The sequence below is a fragment of the Scatophagus argus genome, chromosome 6 (assembly GCF_020382885.2).
Source record: "Scatophagus argus isolate fScaArg1 chromosome 6, fScaArg1.pri, whole genome shotgun sequence".
Lineage (NCBI taxonomy): Eukaryota > Metazoa > Chordata > Actinopteri > Scatophagidae > Scatophagus > Scatophagus argus.
Genome location: NC_058498.1, coordinates 22,582,709 through 22,607,183, shown reverse-complemented (window position 1 = coordinate 22,607,183; position 24,475 = coordinate 22,582,709). Strand labels below are relative to the sequence as shown.

At 38.9% G+C, this 24,475-nt stretch overlaps 2 protein-coding genes across 5 annotated transcripts in view; one reads left to right on the top strand and one right to left on the bottom strand.

Moving 5' to 3' along the window:
* Nucleotides 1-11,856, bottom strand: brdt (bromodomain, testis-specific). 4 transcript variants are annotated; one of them, XM_046392369.1, is made up of 20 exons: nucleotides 11,686-11,856; nucleotides 8,226-8,496; nucleotides 7,942-8,079; nucleotides 7,645-7,783; nucleotides 7,295-7,413; nucleotides 6,462-6,812; nucleotides 6,249-6,377; nucleotides 5,502-5,699; nucleotides 5,211-5,392; nucleotides 4,803-5,095; nucleotides 4,543-4,656; nucleotides 4,307-4,456; nucleotides 3,012-3,067; nucleotides 2,737-2,917; nucleotides 2,129-2,199; nucleotides 1,570-1,627; nucleotides 1,371-1,477; nucleotides 868-1,061; nucleotides 536-761; nucleotides 1-264 (listed from the first exon to the last, which is right to left on the bottom strand). In XM_046392369.1, exons 2-20 carry the CDS (start codon nucleotides 8,415-8,417, stop codon nucleotides 199-201), a joined length of 2,964 nt encoding a protein of 987 aa, XP_046248325.1. In that variant the 5' UTR covers nucleotides 8,418-8,496; nucleotides 11,686-11,856; the 3' UTR covers nucleotides 1-198. The 4 variants fall into 4 exon arrangements, with proteins under 4 accessions (XP_046248325.1, XP_046248326.1, XP_046248327.1 ...); XM_046392370.1 differs by having other exon boundaries at nucleotides 4,307-4,453; nucleotides 11,686-11,854; XM_046392371.1 differs by having other exon boundaries at nucleotides 536-749; nucleotides 11,686-11,853.
* Nucleotides 11,857-20,498: 8,642 nt separating this feature from the next.
* The window catches only part of tgfbr3 (transforming growth factor, beta receptor III), a 64,052-nt gene continuing 60,075 nt past the window's right edge, over nucleotides 20,499-24,475 (top strand). Inside the window, exon 1 of the mRNA XM_046391054.1 lies at nucleotides 20,499-20,757. The gene's annotated coding sequence lies outside the window, so the exon portion shown is untranslated. The remainder of the gene's footprint in view (nucleotides 20,758-24,475) is intronic.

Here is a 24,475-nt window from a genome sequence, read left to right as displayed (position 1 = left end):
TTTCAAATGCAAATTAAGGGCAAGACCCATTAATATTTTATTTATGTTTTTTTTCACAATTAACAATTTATTTATAAGTCTGAAGAACATACACAAGGTTGACGTCGTCTTTTATGCCCAAGAAAAAAAACCAACGGCTCGAATTATTCTCGACATGCAGAGGTCCAGCACAGAGGGGCGATGTTGTCGAGTTGCTTTTTAGTCCAGGTTAAGCTCAAATGTAGTCATGATGTCTCGCTGCATAGTCATGTCAATACCAGACATCTGAGAAAAATAAAGCACAGAACAGCTGTTAAAAGCATTCTTCCCAACGAGCCTGTGAATATTCTCATTCATACAGGTCATGGTTATCTCAAGGAAATTCAATCGAATGCAACTGGACTTAGTTATTTGTCTTTGAAGACGTTTCACCTCTCATCCAAGAGGCTTCATCAGTTCATGCTCGCTGGACTAGGCTCGGACTAGTCCCAGCCTAGTGAATTTCCTTGAGATTCTTCCCAACACCACAGATGAAGGTACAGATGAAGGTACTCACGGCCTCTCGCCTGCGACGTTCTTGCTCCTTTTTGCGTGCCGCCTCTCTTTCTCTGTCCACTGAGGACTGTGTGGTCAGAAGCTGTGTTTCTATGGGAGACTCTGGAATCTGCTGCTCAGCATCTTTAGGAATATCTAAGGTGGCCACTGATGAATCAGTATCCTCTTTAACAGGTTGTGGGGTTTCTGGGTCTGCTTTACATCGGCCTGGTGAGCTAGGAGAATATCTTTGAATTATGAATTATGCTGAACAATATAGTCTTGGCATGATTTAAACATAGTCTAGAGCACACAGAACTTGAAGCAAATCTAATGCGCGTGTTTGCAGAGTACCTGCTCTTTTCAGGAACCTCCCTCTCCTTGGTCCCTTCCACCTCTTTCTTCTTCAGTGCCTTTTCTCGTTCTTCCTTTTCTATGGCAGCCTTACGAAACTGCTGGAAGCTTTCCTTTGAGGACTTGATTGCAGTTGGAGTGACCGACTGCCTCGCCAGTCTTGCCCAAGACTCAGCATTTTTCAGAATAATGTCCTAAACAAGAAAAATTCCCATGTTAATTCTGCAATCCATTTGAAATCATTTTTTAATGGGACAGCAGTTTGAATTACACTGCATATTCACTACAATAAAACTTTGCAAATTAAATATTACCAAAAAGTATGAATAATAATAGACAATTTTTTCTCAATGTTCAGATTTTAGAAGTTCCATAGATTTTGTTAAGTCACATATGTTGGTGCAACCCACCCTGATCAGCAGAATCAAATTTTAGAATCATTCAAGTTCAATCAAGTTTTCAACACTTTTTAGTAATTGTCAGCTCATTTAAATGATGCCAACCTTTTTGGGATTTTGGGATTTTTCCTCTTCAGCAGATTTACTTTCTGTGCTGGCGTAAGGCACTTTAGTCACCTGACTTTCAGGAAACGTCTCAGGGTATCTGAAACCTGACATAATGACTTTAATGATAAGTGTTCTGCTGGAGTCATTTTTTTTAAAAAAATGGTGATGTCAAGATAAGAGTCCACTAGTGACTTACTTGTCTCCTCTTTGGATTGCAGAGGGCTGTCTCTCAAAGGGGACAACACCGGGCCTTGCTGAAAGGTGACATTTAGTTTTAACATTTCAAATCTTCACAGTCAGAGCATTTCAAAAATATTGTGAACTGTTATTATCATCATATATTATCAAACTGTGAGGATAACATGGTACAGCATAGGGAAATGCTACAATAGGCCATGCTGTTTTTCTCTACAATTGCAATAGACCTGAAATATTTTTCTAGAATTATGAGTCAACTCCATTTGAAAATGGTTAAACCAGTAAAATGAAGAGCAACACTTTTGATTCACGCCATTTTACTGTGTGTAGTGTTTCTGCACTCTGACCTCTACTTAAGGTAACTGTGCTGCACCCAATGTGAAGATTTCTGAAGTGGCCTTCAGAGTCCTGTGTAGATGCAACATGGCCTAATGTATTGTATGCATGATGTGACATGCATTCAACAGCGACCACGATGGTTTAAATCACACTGTAAAATGATACAACAGGTCAGAAGTCAGGCAAAAATTACAGTGCTGTGGTTTCATCAGAAGTACCTCAAATCTGGCAGCAGTCCAGTCTAGCAAAACTGCCGGAGATGCCATGGGGGACAAAAGGGCAGACAAATCTGTCAAACAGCAAATGACATACAATGATCTTCAACATGTTACAGCTACGTGAGAAGCAAGGAGCTACACAGCTATAGATGAGTGTCAGCTATAAAACAAGGAGTATTGGGGATGGACAACTGAAGGACACTGAGCATGTGAGCACCCCACATAAGCAGGCAGTGATAAAGGAAGGTTCATTTGATGTTACTGTGCTACTCATAATGCAGAGCCACCGGCTTGCTGATCTGTGAGTACAGGGTTTTTGGGAAGTATTGATACTGATCTGGCACCAAGTCTCAGAGGTTGCTAAAAGGGACTGCTAATAAAATGCACGTGAATGTCCATTTAAATGTTCTCAAGCTCAGATGACTACACTGATGCTCAAGTGAAATCCTTCAGTTAAAGCATAGGCTGATTCAGTTTTTCCATGCCCAGGGTTAACCGACTTCCATTTTCTTCAGGAAAAATCACATTTATAAACGGAAAGAGCTTGTAAATTGAATCAATGTGCACTTTTTTTGACACAAGTTAATTCTGTCTGTCGCAGGCAGTACCTGGAGGTGATAAAGTCAGATTGTCACACGTCTGGTCTGCATTGTTGTGCGTTGGCTGGGCTTTGGTTTCTGCTACTGAGGACTGCACAGCAAGAAGAGGCTGACAATCCTTGACCGAAGATTTTGTCAAATCTTTAGTCTCCGATATCTGCTTACTACAGGCAGCATGAGTCACCTTTGACTTAGGAAGAAATTACATCCTTATTTGTCACTGTAAACAACAATGCTCTTACCATGAACCTCCTCTTTACATTAAGAAAAAAAAAATACTTCACCTTTGTCTTAACCTTTTTGCCAGGGTCTTTACTTTTCTGCTTCTTTGATTTTGGCACTGAAAGACATGCACATTAGTATTTCACATCCCGCAGAGGCAGGATCAGATCTTCTTCCCTCTCAAAAACTGTTAAAATAAAACATTTCACACAGTTTCTCTGTAGTAATGCAGATGGATACATGAATGCACGATGACAATTAAATCTTGGAAAAATAAAATGTGATGTTATGTTAGTTACACCAGCTTCCAAAACACCAAAGAACATCAACAGATGCCAATCTAACAATTTCTAAAATTGTCGTTTAGGGACATTCAAGATTTTTTTTGTGAACCTCTTGATCTGTTAATAATTTCATTTTCAGGATACCTCTACTCGAATGCCACCCACACTTGGACCAAAGTCTGACTTTTCTGTAATTATGTGGACACATTAAGAAGGACAATAGAAGGATAAATGAAATACATTTGGTCCTCTGTGCTGCAACAGGATAACAGTTTCCATGTGCAGAACAGTGACTGCATAAGGAAAATATGTAAACTAATAAGCTGGATACTGGATTTTGTTAACAGGTCACAGCACCATAGTGAAATTCTTTCCACCTTTTTACCTGCTTTATGCTACTGTAAGATTGGGAGTTACTTCCAAAGGGTGGTTGGAGGAAAAAAAAACACACACGACAGTAAAATGAGTTTACAGAGGACATGGTCATGCAAATCAAAAGACCAAACGTGAATCTTTCCTATTTTACAACAGAACTCACATATACCTTTGTAAGTTTTCTTTTAAACTAGACTTGACGAATGTGGACCTTTCCTTTTTGATAGTGGCTGAAAATCTTGGTTTTGATTCACTTGTCACTTTGCTTTAGTATAGAAGTGCCATCCATAATGTGTCAGTAGACTGTAATACGACTGCTGCATTACAGGGGCAGCAAAGCACACAAACACACACTCACACATCCACCTTTAGGTGATGCTGTGCTCAAACTTTTCAGCCACAAAGGGCAGTGAAACTGCTTTTCAGAAAATGACTAAATGACTGCCCACCACAGTAGTACAGTACAGGAGTCTCAGACAAAACTGGGACGGACTGCAACTCAGACAGACTATTCAAAGTGTGTGGAAAAAACACAAAGAGCAAACACCTGATGAACGTGCAAAAATGAAAACACAATTTAATATTTTGTGTGCAACCAAGATAAACAGGACTGAAAAATAGCAGTAAGCCACCCTGGTGAAATGTGCCCATGGCTTAGGTGAAAGTGAGGGCAGAGTGCTAAGGAGAGAGGAGCTAACCTGATTCAGAGTCAGTGCTATCAGAAGTGCTAGAATGACTACTAATGGTGGTGCTGCTGCTGTCAGAGCTGGATGATGAGCTGCTGCTGCTACTGCTATCACTGACGCATGAAGGGTAGTTGAAGTCGGGAGACGTCATGACTTTTTCTGTTACCAAAAAAAAAAAAAGCAAGATGCAGTTTTGACACTCATTGGAAGTGTTTTTGATTGCATTTTTCATCCAATTCATTTCTTACCTACTGACTTTTTTTTCTTAATCAGGTGCTGCTCTTTACTGGCAACCACAGATTTCTCAGCATCTTTTAGTTTCCCAGTCTGAATTCCTCCTGTGGGCATCCGCTTTTTTTCTGCTGGACAGAAGAAATATGAACACTCCATTCACATTGCAAAGAGAAGCTACAGAAAGGACGCAATTTTACAGAATGAATCTAATAAGAAGAAGCTGTATTTTCTGACAGAGGAAAGCTTTAGCAAAGCAGGACTGAGCCACACTTACTACTGTTGTTCTTGTTGCATTTCTTCAGACATGTTGCAACAAATCTCTGTAGGGCTCGCAGTGTGGAAGGCTTGAGCATTTCAAAGTCAACCTCAATCTCCTCTAGAGAGGAACCTCGCAGACAGGCCTCCCTGGCATGAATGATTTTCACCAACTTGCCAAGTTTGTCACCAGGTAGCTTGTCAATGTCCAATTTCAACTGCTTCTTCTCCTGGTAAGTCACTGGAAACACCGGGGCCCCATCCTCACATTTCAAAGGTAAGGCACACTGAATATTGTGTTTGTTACCATGCCTAGACATACATACATACAAAAAACATGAGGTTAGCCTTGACACATGTTTTGGAATAAATTATATGTAAGTATAAAATATAAACCATATTAAAGGATCAAGAGGGGCTCACTTACACAGTGGAGCTCTTGTTGGTGGCCATTTTTTCTACCATAGCTTTGTATTTCAAGGATTTGTGCTTTAGTGCAGCAATGTCCTTTTCTTTGGATCTTTTTTCCTTTTTCAGCTTGTCTTTCTTCTTTGGTTTTATGAGAGGCACCTTCGTAAGTCTGTTCAGCTGATCACTGACCGCTTTCAACTGAGAAGCCAGCCATTAATGAGACAATTAAATGCACTGAAAAAACGCACTGAAATGAATACCTTGTCCAAAGACACTGACACAGTTACCACCATATGTATATACCAACCCGCTCTTTCAGATTGGCCAGCTGTGTGGCCACCTCTTCCGAAGAACTCTCCGTCTCTGTGGAGCTTTCGCTTTCAGAACTTGCTGAGGTCGACAGACTTCCAACTCTGTCTCCTTTTCCCTTGTCAGCCCGCTGATGAGGTGTGGAACATCCCTCTGTCTCTTGGGGAACCTTCAGATATCGGGCCTCAAAGACTTCCTGTTGATACAAACATAGTAATAAAGTAACAAATCAAAATACTGACACTAATGCTTCAACTTAACCACTATTTCTTATACAAAGCCCTTGTTAGTTGGAACCCTTTGTGTTCAGCAGGGCCATGCAGAATCTGTGTCTACAGAATTACAAAATTTCTGCAAATTTGAAATGAACAGAGATGTTGTCTGTAAAACTCCGGGCCTTGTTCAAGAATTTGAACATAACTCAAGCCCCTTGTCGATATGAGTGAGACGTCTTGTTTTCAGTTAACATCAAGCTCAAAGATAGCGGTTTCGTGACAATCTCTTATTATCTCATATCTGAGAAAATGTTATGTTCTTACATGTTGTGTGAGGTTTTTACCCTTGCTGATTTTAAAGATTCTTGAAAAATATTTAGTGAAATTAAAAATTATTTATCATTTTTGAGAGGGAGTCCTGTTTTTGTTATCTTGAAAACCCATGCTTGTTTCAAGTTTCAAATTCTTCCAAATATTGTGTCTGCAATTCATATATGAAGATAAAATATGAAGTCGTTCATATTCTATACCTGCAGTTTTCTTGCCATGTAGACCACTTCATGTGAAGGTGGATTGTATTTGTAACAATTGGAGAACATCAGTCGGACATCAGCAGCAAACTGCTTTGCATTTCCATACTCTCGTTCATCCATCTTATTCTGAAAAAAAAATCAAACTTTGTCAGGAAAACTGATTTGAAATGACTGGAAATAACGTTAGCATCACCTTCATAACCATCTTACCCTGATGGTGCTCAGGTCCATAGGCTGTTTGATGATGTCATGGTAGTCATGCAAGCCCAAAGCAACCGCATCAACAGGGGCATAAAAGGGCCATGCATACGCATAGTGTCTCTTCGAGAGCATTTCCTTCAGGATGTCATTGCAGTACCTGAGCTGCTCAGACAGTCTGACTTTCTTTCCCTCAAAGGTAGGCAAATCTTTCTTAGGAGGTCTGATGGGCCTTCCACTGCCTCTTCTGGAGAATAATGTACAAGGTGCTGAACAGTTCCCCGCAGCGGATACCTCGCTGTTGGTCGTCACTGATGTGGTGGACGGTGCAGGGTCTGCTTTCCTCTTAAAGCCTTTTTTAATCTGAATATTTAGACAAAGGTTGCACATAAACACTTAATCACAACACAACCTAAAGTGAGACAGAACAGTGGGAAAAAGAAACTGAAAGGTGTGGTTCAAGGCTCGAACTCAAGCTCTGGAAACCACAGTGTGATTTAATATTAGTGGCTTTCGGCCACATTGATTCAAATTTGCGAAACACTGTCACTTTCACTCATTTCATGCAATAAAGAAAGACTGTCTACTGTGCATCTGACTCAAACATAAAAAAACAACATTTATTTCAACCATTAAAATGGGTTAATTGTAATTAATGTCAAAACAAATTAAATCAACTAGATTTGATTTCTTTTCTTTTTACCAAAATAAGTCAAACATCAGAACCAGGTTTTAACCTCCATGATACCCGATCACAGTCTAGTGAGACAAATCCCTTTCCTTTCACACTCTTAAAGACAGTACGTATAATGTGCAAATTGCTTACAACCTAATAAAATACTTACTGTTGCATCAATTTGTGCAGACAGATGAATGGGTGGGATGAACTGAGGCACATCGGTTGGAATGACAGTCACTGTCTGCTGGAGAACAACTTCTGACATCATGGGTCTCTGCTTTATTGCTTTAAGTGAAGACATGCACAATAATTAGATATTATTGTAAAATGAGGAGAGGATGTCACTGCAAAGTTCTGACATGGCATTGTAGGTACATTTAACTGTCAAACCACATCTGAAACAATCTGATAAAATAAATGTTAAAATCCAGGCTTATGTTAAAGATTAAAAATCTGACATGAATACATCCAAAATACATACGCATAGATGCTTCACATAAGAGAGATTGTTGATACCTGCATTCATCTTTCGCCCTTTCACAGCTTCCTTTGCAGTGAGTGATGCAATTTCACACTCTTCCTTAGGCATTTGGGACACTTTCTGCAAAAACACCTTCTCCAGGGTCTGTGCCATAAAAACAATATCATCTCCAGGCTGTAGAAAGATAACAACAGTATGTTATAATAAACACACTCAGTCTAGTACGTACTCTAATGAAACTCCAGTTTGGGTTGCTGAAATGTTTAAAGAGAATCCCCTGCTCTGTTAATAGCCTAAATAAAATGCTGATTGGGTGAATGTGAACTACCTACCCGATTGTACATGTAGCAGTTGGTGAACATGGTGTTGAAGTCTTGTATACACTCAAATGCTTGCCAGTAGTATTTGTTTTGAAGACGCTTGTTAATAGTGCTCAGATCCATAGGATTTGTAATAATTGTATAATAATCCTGAAAGAAAACAGGAACACTAGCATGAATACACCTTCCCAAATCAAAGTGATTGAACTTGTTCACCAACACAGTCTGCCGGTGGCATCTCAGCAACACATTTTACAGTAGGGCTGTGATGCTACAGTTACAATTTTATTACTTACTGGGAGACGCAGTGCCACTGCATCAACTGGCTGGCGAAAAGGCCATGAGAACTGATGCCTCCATAAAGCTTTGATCACGACCTTCTCCAGATACTGTAGCTGATTGGTTACACGTCCAGGCTTTTTGGGATTTATGACCTCTGGTGGAGGAGGATTTCCACTCACAGTGGGACAGACTTTCACATCAGACATTGTGTTGTCCAGAGCCCATGGGGGGAGGAAAATGTCTGGAGGATGCTTTGCTGCAACTTCCTGTTCATCACACGTATTCCTAAACAGTGAGTGAGGAGTAGTTTCCTGTGCTTTAGTAAAAATGTATATTAGGGATGACACATCCAACCAATTGCATGAGAAGACCAAAACCAGCAATTGATGCTACCAACAAGTGTCGTCTGCGTAGCATCACATGTGGATCAATCCGCAGTGGAAAACAGTCCCTAACAAATGCACTGTTATCTACTGTCTGAGAAAGGTTAAACTGAAATCAATTAGCAGTTCAGGATTTAAATTAGGTACAACTTTAAGAGCTATCTCTCAATAAAACACAATCTGATTGCTGATCAGGGAGCTTGCAGCTGGGACGTGGCTATATGGTATGTTACAATGTCCTTTAACAACTGGCCTAAAATGCCCATGGAATGGTTTGAATCCACTTGGAACAAGAAAAAAGCAATATCAACACCTCTCTAATTAATTTAATCTGATGACATTATTTTATTAGTTTTGTTTGTGGACACTTTATTGCTCCCTGTGTAATAACAGACAGTGATCGTATATTTAAAATGCCAGACAACTGGATGTCAATATTCTTTAGAGTGCAGTGGATGCTTGAGAGGCATCTTTAATGCTAAACATGGGTAATACTGCCACCTACAGCACCTCTCAGGAGTTGTTCTTTTCTGCATTTAAGGACCATTATAGATCTATTTCATGCAAAAAGCTTTCAGTATTTCAAAAGGTAAAAGTACTAAAACAGCAACAAAGTGTTATGTCTTATGAACTAACAATATGTCCTATAAAAGATATCCGTTTTATATAATTAGGTAAAAAAATTGTTCAAGTTGGCTAAGGTCAAGGTTTTATCTTATTGTATAAGCTGGGGTCATTCTAACTTTCTCAATGATGTTTTATGTATACTCCAAGGAACAACTTGGAACAACCGTCTGGGGCTAGATGTGTTCTAAATGTTTTTTAGATGTTTAAATGTTTCAACAACAATGCGAAAGTTTCTAGTAAGTCCTTTCAAAAAGCAACTACATATTCAAGTTTAATGATACAAATAGCCATGGGCGGGGTGGGGATGGGACTATAAATCAACAAAAAAACAAAAACAAAACCTAAACCTGTATGAATTGATTTTCTAGCCACTTCAAAAAATAACCTCTCAACATGCATGTTAAAAGGTTCTCTTGACATACAATTATTTTCCACTTGAAACCAACCCCAAATAAATTTACATTGCAAGTTCTGTATCGTATTTCCATTTTATTTTTAAAAAGATGACAATCGAAGACAATACTGTTAAACATTAATAAATCCAGAGCATCATATTTTTGTCCTTGAGTTGAGTGTATGCAAGTGCAAAGTGAATTTCATGTGGCATATGACCACTTCAGTGACTAAATGACTTAAGTCACAATGGTGAAGTTTGTCATTCACTTACAAGATTAGGGGTCATATGCTATTTGAAGTACACAATTATATCACACAGAAAGCATTATTCTGAAAAAGCACAGTAATCCTTTTGGACATTCTACAGCTGAAACAATTTGGCAAGTTAACCAACTGTCAGAAAAACACTCAACTATTCTAAAAATCACTTGTTTAAAACTGTCAATCAAAACTGCCACACATTTACTGCTTTAGACTTTCTGCTTTTATGCATTCCGAATCACTGTGTAGGCAAAACGTCTGTGTTACCCCACTATTGGTCAGACAGGCAATCTGTCAGAATACCAACAATTGTGAAGACTAACAGACTAAATAATAAAAAAAGTTAATTAAAAATGCAAATGGTTAATGCAAATAATCACTTGTAGCAGAGCTGCAGCTGTGTAAACATAAGCAGCGTTCACCTCCACCTATACAGTCGAAGAATCAACTAGCAGAATTATCAGTACACATCGAGACAGCTGCTACCAACCAGTTGTAGTCAAGAGGTAGCCTTTAGCAGATCAATGTAAAATACCAATTAATAGGCAAAGTAGCTCTTATAAATTTCATCTGGAAATTCTTCTGTATTTGCAGCACTTTCCTGTAATGTGTTGTATGTGTGTATTAGCAGTGGGATTCATGTATGTGGTTGTGTTATGTACATCTGCAGCAAGTTTCATCAAGGCAGTACGCTGAACGCTCTCAGCCACTGCATCTCAAAAACGTTTTGTTGGTGGACCATTTAGAAAAACAAAACCATAAATGACTAAACTCTGTTACTGAAACCACAAACGGTGGACAAGATCTGTCCTTGTATGTCAACACAAAGCCAAGAGGACATTGGAATTTCAAACTAGGATGGAGACAAGTCTGAAGACAGTACATGAGGCTGTCTTTAAAAACGTATCCAACTTCCTATTAACTATTGAATCCTCACAGTAGCAGTTATTACTGGAAATATACGCATTGTGTAACATTTCGGTTGTATCGAACAGAATTTTAATTCTTAATTGAAGAAAGAAAATCACGTAAATTTGTGAAACCTTTAGCTAAATATTACATTAATCTTGACTTTTATGGAACGCTGATGCAGACGAAGGAATTTAATTCGGCTGAATTATCCAAAGGCTAATACGATGTCCAATTTAAGGCTTCTCTCATAAGGTTTCAGATGTTACGTGGGCCTGTCATAGCGAACACAAAGCACGGCTGCATGCTGCACTGTTGACAGTGCCTGGGCCAACACGTGAAGCCGCAACCACCACGCCCACTGGTTAGCTTAGCAACTTTACGTTTAGCCCACTTCCACATAGCTGAGAAGATGTTGACACGATAAATCGGAGAACAATTAAGCTATCGTTGTCAGACTTAAGCCAAGGTTTCTGGAGTTGCCCGTACGTAAATTACGCAATGGCAAACTAAGTGGTCACATTAAGTTAGCGAACACATGAGATGCTGAAAAATGCTATTGACTTCGGCCGCTTTAGCCTGCTTGCTAACTTAGCTAACCGGCAACTACTACTCTCCCTTCCGACATTTTCACAATTCTGTTTTACCTACCGAAATAAGGTCAATGGAGCTTACCATGTGTATTTTAGTCAATCACTCCATACTGGAATCTAGCATCACTAACGCTAGGGTTAAGCTACCTGTAAAGATGCGCTTTCATTAACGTTATGGGCTCCTTGCCAACTTATGCTAGCTTTCACAAACGATTCGCGTATCTGCAGGAATACACCAACTCCCGCAACAGAACTTTATATTTGGAAAATGAGTAATATATCAAGCATTACCGGGCTAGCATTACCTTGTCAGATATCTCGGGCTCTTGCGTTCAACTCTCCAGTGGCAGACGTTTCTAAGGAAACCGCCTCAAATTTATACCCCTCTGCTCGAGCCTCTAGAACTGATTGGTCAAAACACTACCTCCACCTGTTACAGTTTGCTTTTCTGCACAGAATGGCGCTCGAAACAATTTCTTTCATACAAAAAACTCTGCAAAGTTCTGCAAATGTGTAACCTTAGCCAGCTACCTGACGGTTTTAAAGCATTATGTGGGATTTTTGTCGAGTTGTTCAAAACAAAAACGCAACTCGGTGTCCCAGAAGGGTCCTGGATGATTATCGACCGATAAGAATACCAAATGATCAGTGCAAAAATCACCAAACCTCCAGTACATAATGTCAGTCGACTCGTTTGAGCGTCTGCCTGTTGAGTCAAGCAGCGGCTCTGTGGCTGCCAGAGGAGGGGTAAGTGTCCGTACATAGCACACAGCAAAGGAAAACTGGGACGTGGGCGGAGTGCTGATTTCAAGTGCTCACCCAGCAGCGGAAAATTTGGTTTCACTGAACACAAAAGCTTAACAACCTCTGTACGACGAATAACACCATATACTAAATCCTGTATTCAGTGCACAACATATGACCATATTTTCCTTTCTTTGTTATAGGTAACTACTTCTTGTAAGCAATAACGAGTGTCGTGTAACACCCCCTTGCTTTCAAAGAACAGTGTTTTTCCATGTTAGATATTTTTCTGGAATTTAAAAGCCGGAAAAGGCCAAAAACAGAATTTACGTGACCGTCACGAATGATCACAACAGTTTAAATGATGTTTTTACTTAGGAATCTTACTTAGAGCCTTCAGAGTATTTCAGTGATGGTGTGGATGAGAACTCTTCCAGTGTAACTCGAATTAGGCATAAAATTTCTTCCTGTGAGCATTACATGTGGAATAAGTCTTAAACAGTTCTGACAGGGTTTGGTTGCAGTTACATTTCATTATTTTTATTGTGCTCATGATGTGTGGAGGACAATTTGAAGATAACATCTTCAATGACATCACATTCTGATAAATCTTGAGTTAGCCTGGAAATACCGAGGTCAGTTCAAGGGTATATATTTCAGTATGTAAAAAAAGCTATAATACAGCGTTGCTCACATTACAAACAAATCAAATACACTATACAGACAAAAGTATTGGGCCACCTAACCATTACACCAACGGGGACTTTGATGATATCACATTCTAAATACATAGACAGCTTTGCAGCTATAACAGCTTCCACTCTTCTGGGAAAATGTCTTGGTTTGCTGAAGCATTAAGATTTTCCTTCGCTGAAAGTAAGGGTCCTAACCGGTATCCCAGTACTTTAAAAAAATTTCACACTTGTTGTCAGTATATTTTTTACATACACCGAAATGCTTTCTCGCAAACATACAAAATGCAACATGCAGTGAAACACACAGGAGCAGTGGACTGCCATGTCAGGCACCTGGGGAGCAATTAGGGGGGTTAAGTGCCTTGCTCAAGGGCACATCAGCCGACCAAAGGCAAATTTTTCCCCTGCCAGTCACAAGTGATCCTCTGGTCACAAGCTGCTTCTCCAACCTCTAGGCCACAGCTGCCCACTTTTGTCTGTATGGTGTATGTTCACCCATGATGTTGCAGACACACTAATAGTGATATGCTTGTCTCATCCTGTCTATGTACATATATATATATATATATGTGTTGTGTGTATGTTGAGTCTTATAGCCTTTCCATGAATTGAAATTGAAAATATAATTTCAACACATTCAAGCTGGTAGTTGACATCAATACAGTGGTGTCTAAATCGCTATATTCTGTCACTACTGCTCATCAAATTTTAGTATTTTAAAATTCAAAATATCATCAATGACAATAAAGTTTGAAGAATCTTGGGTAAAAAAATATTTACAACAGCAGAACATGAGAACTATTTAAATGGCTTGGAAAACATTGTGTTTTCAAAACAACCAATATTTCATCAGTGAAAAGATTTTAAATAATACTTCATCATTTACACTTTTTATCCACAAGATGGCACCATAACCAAAAATGTTAGGTTTGAACTGTCGTCTAAACCAGGGAGATCTGATAGCAGAGGCATGAAGAATTTGTTGTGGTTTGTGTTTTTGAGGGACTGACTGAAAAAATTGCAGTTGTGATGTTACATAATATTATTTCACTCCTAAGAGGAAACACAGGAAGTGGTGTAGACTCTGTTATGTAGGGTTTAACCTATCATACAGAAGGACTAACTGTAAGTCTTTGCACGATCCAGGGAATTCATATTATTGCAGCCTCAGCGTTTGTGAACTGTGTTGAGAGTTATTTTTATGCAGCTAGTATTTTATCGTCATCATAACTGAACTACATGACTGATGAGGTTTTGGTCCTTCTCTGTGTTGTAAATTGTTCTACACCTCATGCTACAGGTCACCCGCCCTTACTACAGTAACCCCCAAATCCTACAGTTAGCCTACTTTCAGGCTGTAGCAAAGCAAAATGGTTGAGTGCAGGCCGGTTGGAAAGTGAAAGGAGTGAGTGGTATGTCAGTCAGATGTCCTAAATGAGTTTTGACTTGGAACATAAATACTGACAGAGTGTCTGCTCCCCTGACAATGACAGGAAGCTTGTTCAGAAGGGAGGAGGTCATATAGGAAAAGGATCTGCCCCCTGATGTTTCAAATGTGAGGAGTAACAATGGGTGTTTGTTTTTGAATGAATAAATATAAACTCCTTAAACCAAGTGAGCGAACAAGCAAGGTTTACACCTACTGCTTCTACTGCCACTCATTATTGTAACCAAGTGCTTCAGTAATGCACTTCATAAGTTTGATTTTGATTACAGTATTTTTTCAATTTTATGTTACTTTAAGCTACTTTAAAGGGTTGGGACAGATTACTTTAAAAGTAAGTAACTGAAACTTTTTGTTTGCAATTTTTGTAATTAGTAATCTAAATAAAAATATCATCTAATCTGAATATTTATGGATTATTGCATTTTATATTCACACAAAATGGACGCAATATTTGAGTGCCACAGCAATTTCAATGTATTTTACATTTTCAGTATTTACAAATGACTCTGGCACAAACTACAGGTGTGATGTGTGTGTTAAGCCACATGTTAGATGATGTTTATTTTCTGTTCATTTTTTAATCAAAGGCCACACTGGAGGGTTCTACTAAATACGTTCATCTCTTATTTTCAGCGTCAATAAAAATCAGTGAAACTCCATTATCATCGTTAAAAAAAAATAAAAAAATATTCATTAACTCACCATTATCAAAACCGCGGGGCAGTACCTCTCTTTGCTATACCATAAAACATATTCAGCATGTTCATTTCAGCTGTTTACAGTAACTATGAACAGTGGAATGAGACAGCGTTCCTCCAGGGACCTGATGCTACACTGGAATTTAAATACACCTGTATTACGTTGCATAGTGCAAACTGACCTTACACTATACATCATGAGAAAAAAAAAATGATGTGATGTGTAGTGATATCAAACCGACTGGGGCCATTTCCTGCATCAGGAGGGTTTACTTTCGACATTTCTACTACTGATGAAGTATTTTGTATTGTGTTAGATTACTTAAGTAAAGGATCAAGCTGACACTACTACCAAAGCTCATACTGCTACTTCTAATATGTGCGTGTTAACAAAGATGTCCTGATGAGAAATATGAGGGCCAGGCCTGTGGATTACCATAGTCTACGTCATCCATAAGAGGCCAGCAGAATCTGCAGGTTTGTGTTTACCAACACAATTACATTGTATGTTGGTCTCTGTGTTATAAATTATAAACTTTTGTCGTCACACATGAAGGTAGTTGAAAGCCTAAATTTGTGAGTAAATCCCAACCCACTTTAGTCAGCGGAGCAGGTGGGAGAGGTGCTGACAGATTTGATTGTTAAAACCTTATTTTTAAAATTGACAATTATTATGAAAAACTGAAAAAGACAAGAGAAGCACATAGGTTTTGATCTGAGATTTTTGCTATTAACTGTTTTTTCAGGTTATTCTTAACATGCCCCATATGTTGCCTGTTCAAATAACAGAAACATGTGGTTTGGTTTTTAAATGAATTAAAAGGAGAGTCTGCATTTGAATAGAATTCATATGTGCTTCTGCTCTGATTTAGGGCATAAAACCCAGCGTTACAAGAAACACACGGTGTTCAGCAATGAAAATCATCTCATCGTTCAGCTACTGATAGATCTTTTAAATCAAAGTGAGACCATGTGAGGAAACTGACCATTCAAAGTCATAGTATGGTAGCCAGCTGGAGGAACGCTTTAACACTGGATTTGCCCTTTTTGTGGCCTTTATGTGACTGAGAAAATATGAGACAGCAGAACCCTTTTCTCTCTAGCCATCTGATAACTTCTTGCAGTTTCAAGTCAACAGCAGTCCAGTGACAATCCTTACCCAAATGAAATATTTAGAGAGTCCCAAAAGAAAGCAGTCAAACTTTGAGAAGTAAAATCATTTTTACTTGAGTCACTGCATTGAACATCTTTTTGCTGTTGCAAGAGATGAAAACTTGACTGATTAACCCTGTGCAACATTTATTTTATTTTAACACTTTACCACACATAGAAATTTTCTGATTCAAGTTAAAAACTCATTTTTTGTTTTCTACTACAATATTACCTCCTTTATTAAATTTATATTCTCACTTTGTCTTTATTTTTAATTTCATTCTACCTACCTATTCTATATTCATCCATCTTCTATACCGCTTATCCATCAGGGTCGCGGGGGAGCTGGAGCCTATCCCAGCTGACTACGGGCGAGAGGTGGGGTTCACCCCACTGGCCAAGAGTCAATCACAGGGCCAACAAACAAAGACAGACAACCACACACTCACACCTAGGAGCAATGTAGAGTAACCAATTAACCTAATGGTGCATGTTTTTGGCATTGTGGGAGGAACCCAGAGAAAACCCACACAGGCACAGGCAGAACATGTTCCACACAGAAGGGCCCAGACTGGGATTTGAACCTGGAACCCTCTTGTTATGAAGCACCGGCGCTAACCACTGACCTATTCTATATCTTTGTTGTAAATTACTGTTTCATCACACTTCTAATACACTTTGAATGGCATTTGTATGTGAGATCCTGCTTTATACTTTTATTGAAACATTTCATTCTACTTTGACTTTTGTTCTTCACTGAACTGACCAAGCTTCCTTTGTTGTTCTGCTACCTGACCATTGCGCCAACAGAGACTTCAATGATATTGCATTCTAAACACACAGACAGCTTTGCAGCTATAACAACTTCCACTCCTCCGGGAAGGCTTTCCACAAGATTTTATGTTGAGCATTTGTGAGGTCAGAAACTGATGTTGCACCAAAAGGCCTGGCTTGCAATTTACGTTCCAGTTCATCCCAAAGGTGCTGGATGGGGTTGAGGTCAGGGTTCTGTGTGGGCCAATCAAGTTCTTCCACACCAAACTCATCCAGCCATGTCTTTATGGACTTTGCTTTGTGCACTGGGGCACAGTCTTGCTGGAATAGAAAAGAGCCTTCACCAAACTGTTGACACAAAGTTGGAAGCATAGCATTGTCCAAAATGTCTTGGTTTGCTGAAACATTAACATTTCACTGGGAGTCAGGGGCCTAGTCAAACCCCTGGAAAACAGTTCCATACCACACCTGAATTCAGTGATAAAGAGGTGTGTCCAGATCCTTTTGTCTAGTGTATAGTATTGTGTATATAGTTAACAAATGATGAAATACTCTCTGCATGAACCTGACTAAAATGCAGTATCTTAATTGCCTGTAATACAATCCAACCAAATACTGCCATCATTTCTTCAGTAATACTTGGAGTGCAGTTATGATTTCTCTGACAGCATTGCAATCAATTAGGTCAATACAAACTCAAGGACTGGAGTTATGTTAATAGAAAGTGAAGATGCTTCAGATTGCACATATCTTTGATGCACTGTTACGCTTTCTATTCCCCTTCCTCTCAGCTGTATTCACAACCCTAACACGGTGTAAATAAACAAAGTGGAACACTTTAACGGAGACATGCATATGTATGAGATGTAAAATTATTTGATCCCTTTGAGCGTTTCCTTGTCAACTCTCAAAAGCAGCACATGACTGTTTTTTTTGTGTGTGTGTTTGTGTGTGTTTTCTACAACAAAAGTTTCCTTCCCTCTTGTCACAGGTGCCATCTCATTAGTGGTAAATCACTAAGCTGACATTTATGTTGTACCCGAGTCACACAGCGGATGTCTGATATCACAACAGAGGAATACAGCGCTTGTTTAGGAGAAATTTCAAACAGACAAATCCTTCTGCACGCAGTTTAGTGCTTGTGATCGAGGTTGTGGGGTGGCAGATTGAAAGTGTGTGATGAAAATGTCTTGTGAAAGCTGAAAAAAATATTTTATATTCTAATATTAGATGCCACCTAAAATTTAAACATGGAGAAGCAAATATGCAGTTGAAGTTTCTTGTGATTTTCATAACTAATAACATCTGTTCTAGAGCTGATCTCAGTGAAAAGCAAATGATTCTCAGCTCCTCTTTGCCCATATAAAAATAATAATGTGCAAAAGAGATGTATAGCATTTAAGGTTGTGTTTACTTATCAAGGAGGGTTAAATGGATAGACTGCAAGATGCTTTGAACAAAAGCATCTGCCAAATGAATGTAATGCCATCCTCTCTCCAAACCCAAACATTACCTAAACATTAAAATAACCAAATGACCTAATCCATAACAATACCATATGGAGACATGGCTTTCAAATCGGCTAACAGGCCTTTATTTACTGGTCCTTTGAGCATTTTAAACCACCACAATGAGAGATTCATAATGCTTGGTGATTGCTGTTCCAGAAGCAGTGCGTGCAGACCTTCAAAAGTTTTCTCTGACTCACATGAAACCAAAATATTTCATTAAAAATAATGCATGAGGCACTTTCTTTGGAACTTTGCAGCACTAGCATGCACAGCTGTACAGTAATACAGTAGTAGACTATATTATTATAGCTCACGACAATCAGGAGTGTATATGCTCACATTTGCTCATATAAATCAGAAGTTAGAAAATGTTTCAGAAACTGAAACTTCAGAAACTTCTATTTTAGTCCCTGTGATGGTTTGGTGTTTACTGAATGCGCTTTTTCCAGTAACACAAGTATTAATTATGGGTTATGTGGAGTTTTCCATATATTGTAACAACAAATGTTAATATGCACGTATTACTAGTGAACAATACTATTGTGTACAACGTCAAGCCAGCATTTAAATATGCCTATAAACTAGATTTACATAAGGTTTTTGTCAGTACTACATATAATTAGCAATAAATATCTTTTTGCAGTTGCATGGTGGTATTTCACCTCCATATTTATATGGTCATGCAGTAGTTATATTACTTTTCCCCCTTTTTTCTGTAGCTAAGTGAATCAGTGTTGGGCCATAAAAAGAAAGTAATGATTTTTCTTTTTATTTTAGCTTTACTTCTCATCTGTAATTGAATCCCCTTTGACCAGCCTCGCCCCATTTTCTTTCATCCTGACCACTGTGAAGGCATGCCCGGGCAACGCATTCGTCAGGCAGCTACCAGCGCACATTTGTTCTCAGTGCAGTGCATGTGGAAGGAGGCAGGCACTGCTCAGTGCTCACACAGCTACAACATCATTATGGACAAAACTCCCAAATCTCAGCCTGAGGAGGAATCGATAATCTAAGGAAAAATATTTGGCTTTTCTGGTTGTTTTATAGTTGTTAATATTAAGAGAAGGTATTACGTGCTATTTCAGAAGTTACCTGTCTCACTGAGTAGTTGCTAGGTGCAATAGCCCCATCTGGATTTAGTGTCTGGAGGGCAGCTGACTGATGGACTGATTGGATTGTATACAAAACCAAAATTTTGACTTTTTTGACTTTTCTTGCAATTTTATTTTTTGGAGTGTGTATGATCTGGGAACAAGTTGACACTTTGTGCAGTAAACTCAAAGCAGCACTTATTGCAGGCATATGACATGGTCTGGGGCACCTCACTAATCTAGTAATTTAACATCGTTTTAAATGTCAGTTTTTGTGTTTATTGTTTCATTGTCATTTTTTAAAAAAATCAATAAAAATACAGTCATATTATGCATTTTGTTTGTGGTGACTCAGAAATATTCATTAAAAAACTTTTGGCTTGCACTCAAGACAGGACAAGTGCATCTTTAATCTTTAATGTAGCAAAGCATCAAATTTTAGAAACTAATCTTGACATCATATGTAGCAAAGTACAAAGTTTCCCTCTGGAGTTGATACTCAAGTCAAGAAAAGCACATATATTTGTACAGAAATGCAGTACTAAAGCGCTACTTGTTACTTAAACTTAACATCAGAATTATGCATATTTATCTTCCTACATCCATATTATCCCTATTAGAGATATGCCCTCTTTCTGCAGGAATAGATGGCGAGTGCTCACCCGAAGCAAATAAGTGTGCAATAAGATACGTTCTGCAAGACATCCTCATAATCTGGCATCAAAACCCCCATATAGATACAGATCACTGCAGGGTGAACTATAGCTACCCTATACAACAACTCCTTTTGAAGTTTTGTACAGAATTGTACATCTGCTTGCACTGTAAATGGCGACTGAATGTCAAACGTTTCAGTCACTCTTTCTTAATTTTGGACTAAACTGCATATGAAGTGACTGAAGGACCTCCTGACACTGTTGCACGGCCTGCTGAGGAGGCCGTGCACCCCACGTTGGGAAGCCCTGCAGCAGCCCATCTCGCGCACAGCTCAGCCTCCTCCCTCGAAGCCCCGCCCCCCAGATGAAGCCCACAAGTAAAAGGCAGATAGATAGTAGTAAACAGTTTCAAACTTTGTGCGAGGCGTGCTGTTTGTTCATGCTTTGGCACACACAAGTATCCTGTCAGCTTTGTCCACACGTTTTCTCAAAATAACGGAACGGTGTGAAGGTCCAGCCGAGAGAAGAAGCGCTTTGATATCGGCATCCACCCGGAGTGACTTAAACTTCAACTAAGTTTACTTGAACATTTGCTGGAGACTCTGCCTGGTACGTCCGCTCAAGGGCTAACTAACGCTTTGAGTAGTTATCGCTAGCTTGTGTGTAGAAGTCTGTGCTTTATCAGAAGGCTGTCATTGTTCACGGTGTCTGTGAATGCTGTTAAAATGATCTTTTCCAGCTATCTAAATCGCCCGTAGATCCTGCTGAACATCTGTCTCTTGAGTCCGTTGACATGCAGCTTTCCTGCTTCCTCTCCTTTCTGAAAGCTCCAGGCTATTAGCTACAAGTTACTCATGTTGATAACCGCTTTTCTTCTCTATCGGGCGCGTACTTTTAGAAAATGGGAAATTATCACGAAACACAGGTAAACAGAGCGTGTATCTGGAAGAGCTTACAGAGGTTTCCAATAGAGAACAGCATGACTCTGTATTCAGCTTCTGACGGTCCAAGTTCTCCTTTGGGATGAAAAGTGACTGACAGTGGGGGCCGTGCCTGTAATACTTTTGTCAGTATTTTGGTCAACGAGCTTATTTGCACGACAGGGGAAATTGCCTGCAATTAAGTGTTGAATTGCTGTGTATTTATAACCACTAATGTCAGTGTTGCTGTGACAGAGGAGAAGGCTGGTAAATGTTTTGGACCCTGGGGCAACAGTGAGAGTGTAGATGAATGTAATTATTTAGCGTTTCTTAACTGTGCGATTTGTTGCACTAATTTTAGATAATTGATTGAATTGTTAGCAAATCTGAATGGGCAGTCCAGGTATATATATGAACAAAACAGATGAATACTACGTTCTGAAGCAGTCACTTGTTTTTAATAAAGAGCTAACAGTTATTATATACACGCAAATTGATTTGTTAGTTATTTCTGAAGAATTTAGTCTGTGAACTGTGAAAAAGGGTGATGTAATAAAGTTGCTTTTGTGTCATCTTAAACGTATTCAAGGTACAGTGATACAAAACCAAGAAAAGCAGGAAATCCTCACATTTGGGAAGGTGGAACAAGCCAACGTTGGCCATTTGTCCAAAAATTTTCTGTCAATAAATAACTCAACTTAGAAATTAGATGACAATATTAATACCGAAAAGTCACAAAAATGATGTTTGAATACAGGAAACTGTATTCGATTTATAGTTGATCCCAGATAATATGGGGAAAGGATATGAAAGATCCTCCTCTTTGGTGTCTCAGTTGGCAGAGATGCACATCTGCTCAGGTATCAGCGTCTAAACTCAGTCCAGGATGTGTCCAGCATGCCATACTTCATTGTTTCTGTGCACTGTGTGTTGACAGGGTCTCCAACATTGTGACAAATAAGGCTGTGAGTAAGGCTGGTCATCAGTCATTCAGAGCTTCACTTTTGTGATGGAAGGAGTGGTTGGTGTTTGGTGGTTTGTCACTCCTGAGCCTGTGCCAAATTCATGCTGAAAGAGGAGAAGAGCTCATTTAAAATCTTTCATCGGGTCACATGACCATGTGCACCTCTAGATGGCCTATGATGCAAACTAGTCTTGAAGTCTTAACATCTTACTCATGTACCACAAGATACAGCATGTAACTTAGACACTGCCTCAGCCTTTTTGTGCTGCTGCTCTCTTCTCTTCTGGCTTTGCGATTACGGGAACGTAGCGCATGCCCTCTGGACGTAACAACACTTAACTCCAGTGTATGCATATGTGATGACACAGATATAAGCCAGGTCTTTAACACTGAGGTGACCACAAGTATGTAGCTTGGTTTCAGTAATGTGCAGTGCATTCAGTCTGGGGTCTACATGTTCTGATGGGCTTTCCAGATCTTCTTTGGGTGAATAGTTGCTCGGCTTAGACGGTCAGGGTTGAGGGGAAGTCACATGAGGTGATTTGAGTTGTTGCTGCAACAAAACCAGTACCATGGCATAGAGCTTTTGGAGTAAAACCTGACCAGCCGAAGCCAAAACAGAAAAGGTTAAGCTTTGCTGTCTTAAATGTAACTTTTACAGTTAGTTAGATTTTTATTTTTTTTCTTTATAAGAAGAACTGTTGTCACAGCAGGTCTTTCTATCTTCAACCCCATCATTAACCAAAAGAGTAAAATACAGTTTTATTTCAGTCTTGAATGTTGCATTCCTTTGATTTGGTCTTTGCCTTGCAGTCAGTATTGGAGCACTTTTAACCCTTGTTTGGTCAGTGAGGAGATGAAGGTCAAGCAGGGACATAAATCAAACAGAGGGCACAGGCTCTTCTTGAAAAACTGAAAGTGTAATATTTGTCATGATCTTCCTAAATGACTCCCTAGCCCCTGCAGCTGCCACACAGTGAAAGACACTTTTGTCCTATGCTAGCTGCTTGCACAACAGAGCGATGCACCTTTAGTAGGTTGTGTATCACTTTCCATACACCCTCTGTGGTTGACCACAAGTCATATATGAACACATGTCTTTCCTCCACGTTGTACTACACTGGTAACAGATGCAGCCTTTAAAACTTGTGCAATTCCTGTCAAAGCACATTCACTTTAGATACAGTTTTTTAGATTACAGTTTTGTTGTCATAAAGAAACCACTCAGAGAATTGTCTGTGGACCACATCTTTTTAAAATAAATGTTTTTGTTTGTGGCTGCAAAACGTGCCCCATAAACAACTGGAATTTGTACGGGCTGAAAATGTACTATTTAAAATCCTACAGAATCTTGGATTATTTTGGAGAATTTATAAATAATGAAAATGCTTGGTATAATGTTTTTGTTCTTCACTGACTTTCTGAATTACTACAGTCCTTTACTTCTCTGACCTCATTCTCACTGCTCACCGCTTTGATGCAATGGAAATTATATTGTTCTACATTATAAATGCAGCATTTCCACATTAGAATGTCCCAAATATTTTCAGCAATGTTAAAAGCACAGAAATCTGTAATTATGTTTAAGATAATGGTGTGTTTCATTTGGTTGCCTGTCACTATCACTTCCAGGAGAGAGTCAGAAAGTGAGGAAGGAAGTTGGTGAATGTGAGAATGTGTGAATAAAGCCTTTGATTATTACCTCCTCTGTGAATGTGAGTCACTGAGTCACATAGATAGATTTTCTTCAGCAATGGTAGTTATTAAACAATGAAGACAACAACTCCCATGAGCCAGCCCTACTTCACTACATTATCAATCTACATCTAATTGATGAGAAGCCCCTAGTGACAGAAATTACATGCTAAGTGCTTAAAGTTCAAGTTAAGTCAAAAAATGATGTTGTACTTTTAGGTAGATAGTGGCTTTAAATATGACCTACTTTCTTGTGACGTTTCTGACTTTAAATCAAAAATTGTTGAAATCTAAATTACGTCTTTATAGAATGCTGCATAAGCACTCAACTGTCAGTATTGGTATTAGCCTGAAAAATTCAATATTTGTTGAACTTTAATATGAATTTGTCAAATCTTTGTCCGCTAAAGTGATTTTAAATAACTGAAGCATTTGAAATAGATGAATATGAAACAATAGGTAATGCAAGACATAATTAAGAGCAGGACAGCATTTGATTCTGAGTAGCTGCAGATGAACGAAGATGATTGTATTGTATTTGGCTTGAAATAGAGATAATAAACTGGTATTTTTTATAAATCCTCCTGCAACTCTTATAAAGTCCTTGCTTTCTAAGAGTTGTACTCAATTTGGAACATTTTATACTTTCACCAGAGAGAAGTTACCACTGTTTTGTTGATCTGAGGAAAACAAACAATAATGAAACTGTAGCTGTTGTTCATATTTTCCCATTTTTCAAAAGAGATAA

Coding starts and splice junctions, on each gene's coding strand:
- brdt (XM_046392369.1), bottom strand. CDS start 8,417: ATGTCTGATGTGAAAGTCTGTCCCACTGTGAGTGGAAATCCTCCTCCA. Junction 5,700..6,248: donor ACATGGCAAGAAAACTGCAG/GTATAGAATATG, acceptor TTGTATCAACAG/GAAGTCTTTGAGGCCCGATA. Junction 5,096..5,210: donor ACCAACAAGAGCTCCACTGT/GTAAGTGAGCCC, acceptor ATGTATGTCTAG/GCATGGTAACAAACACAATA.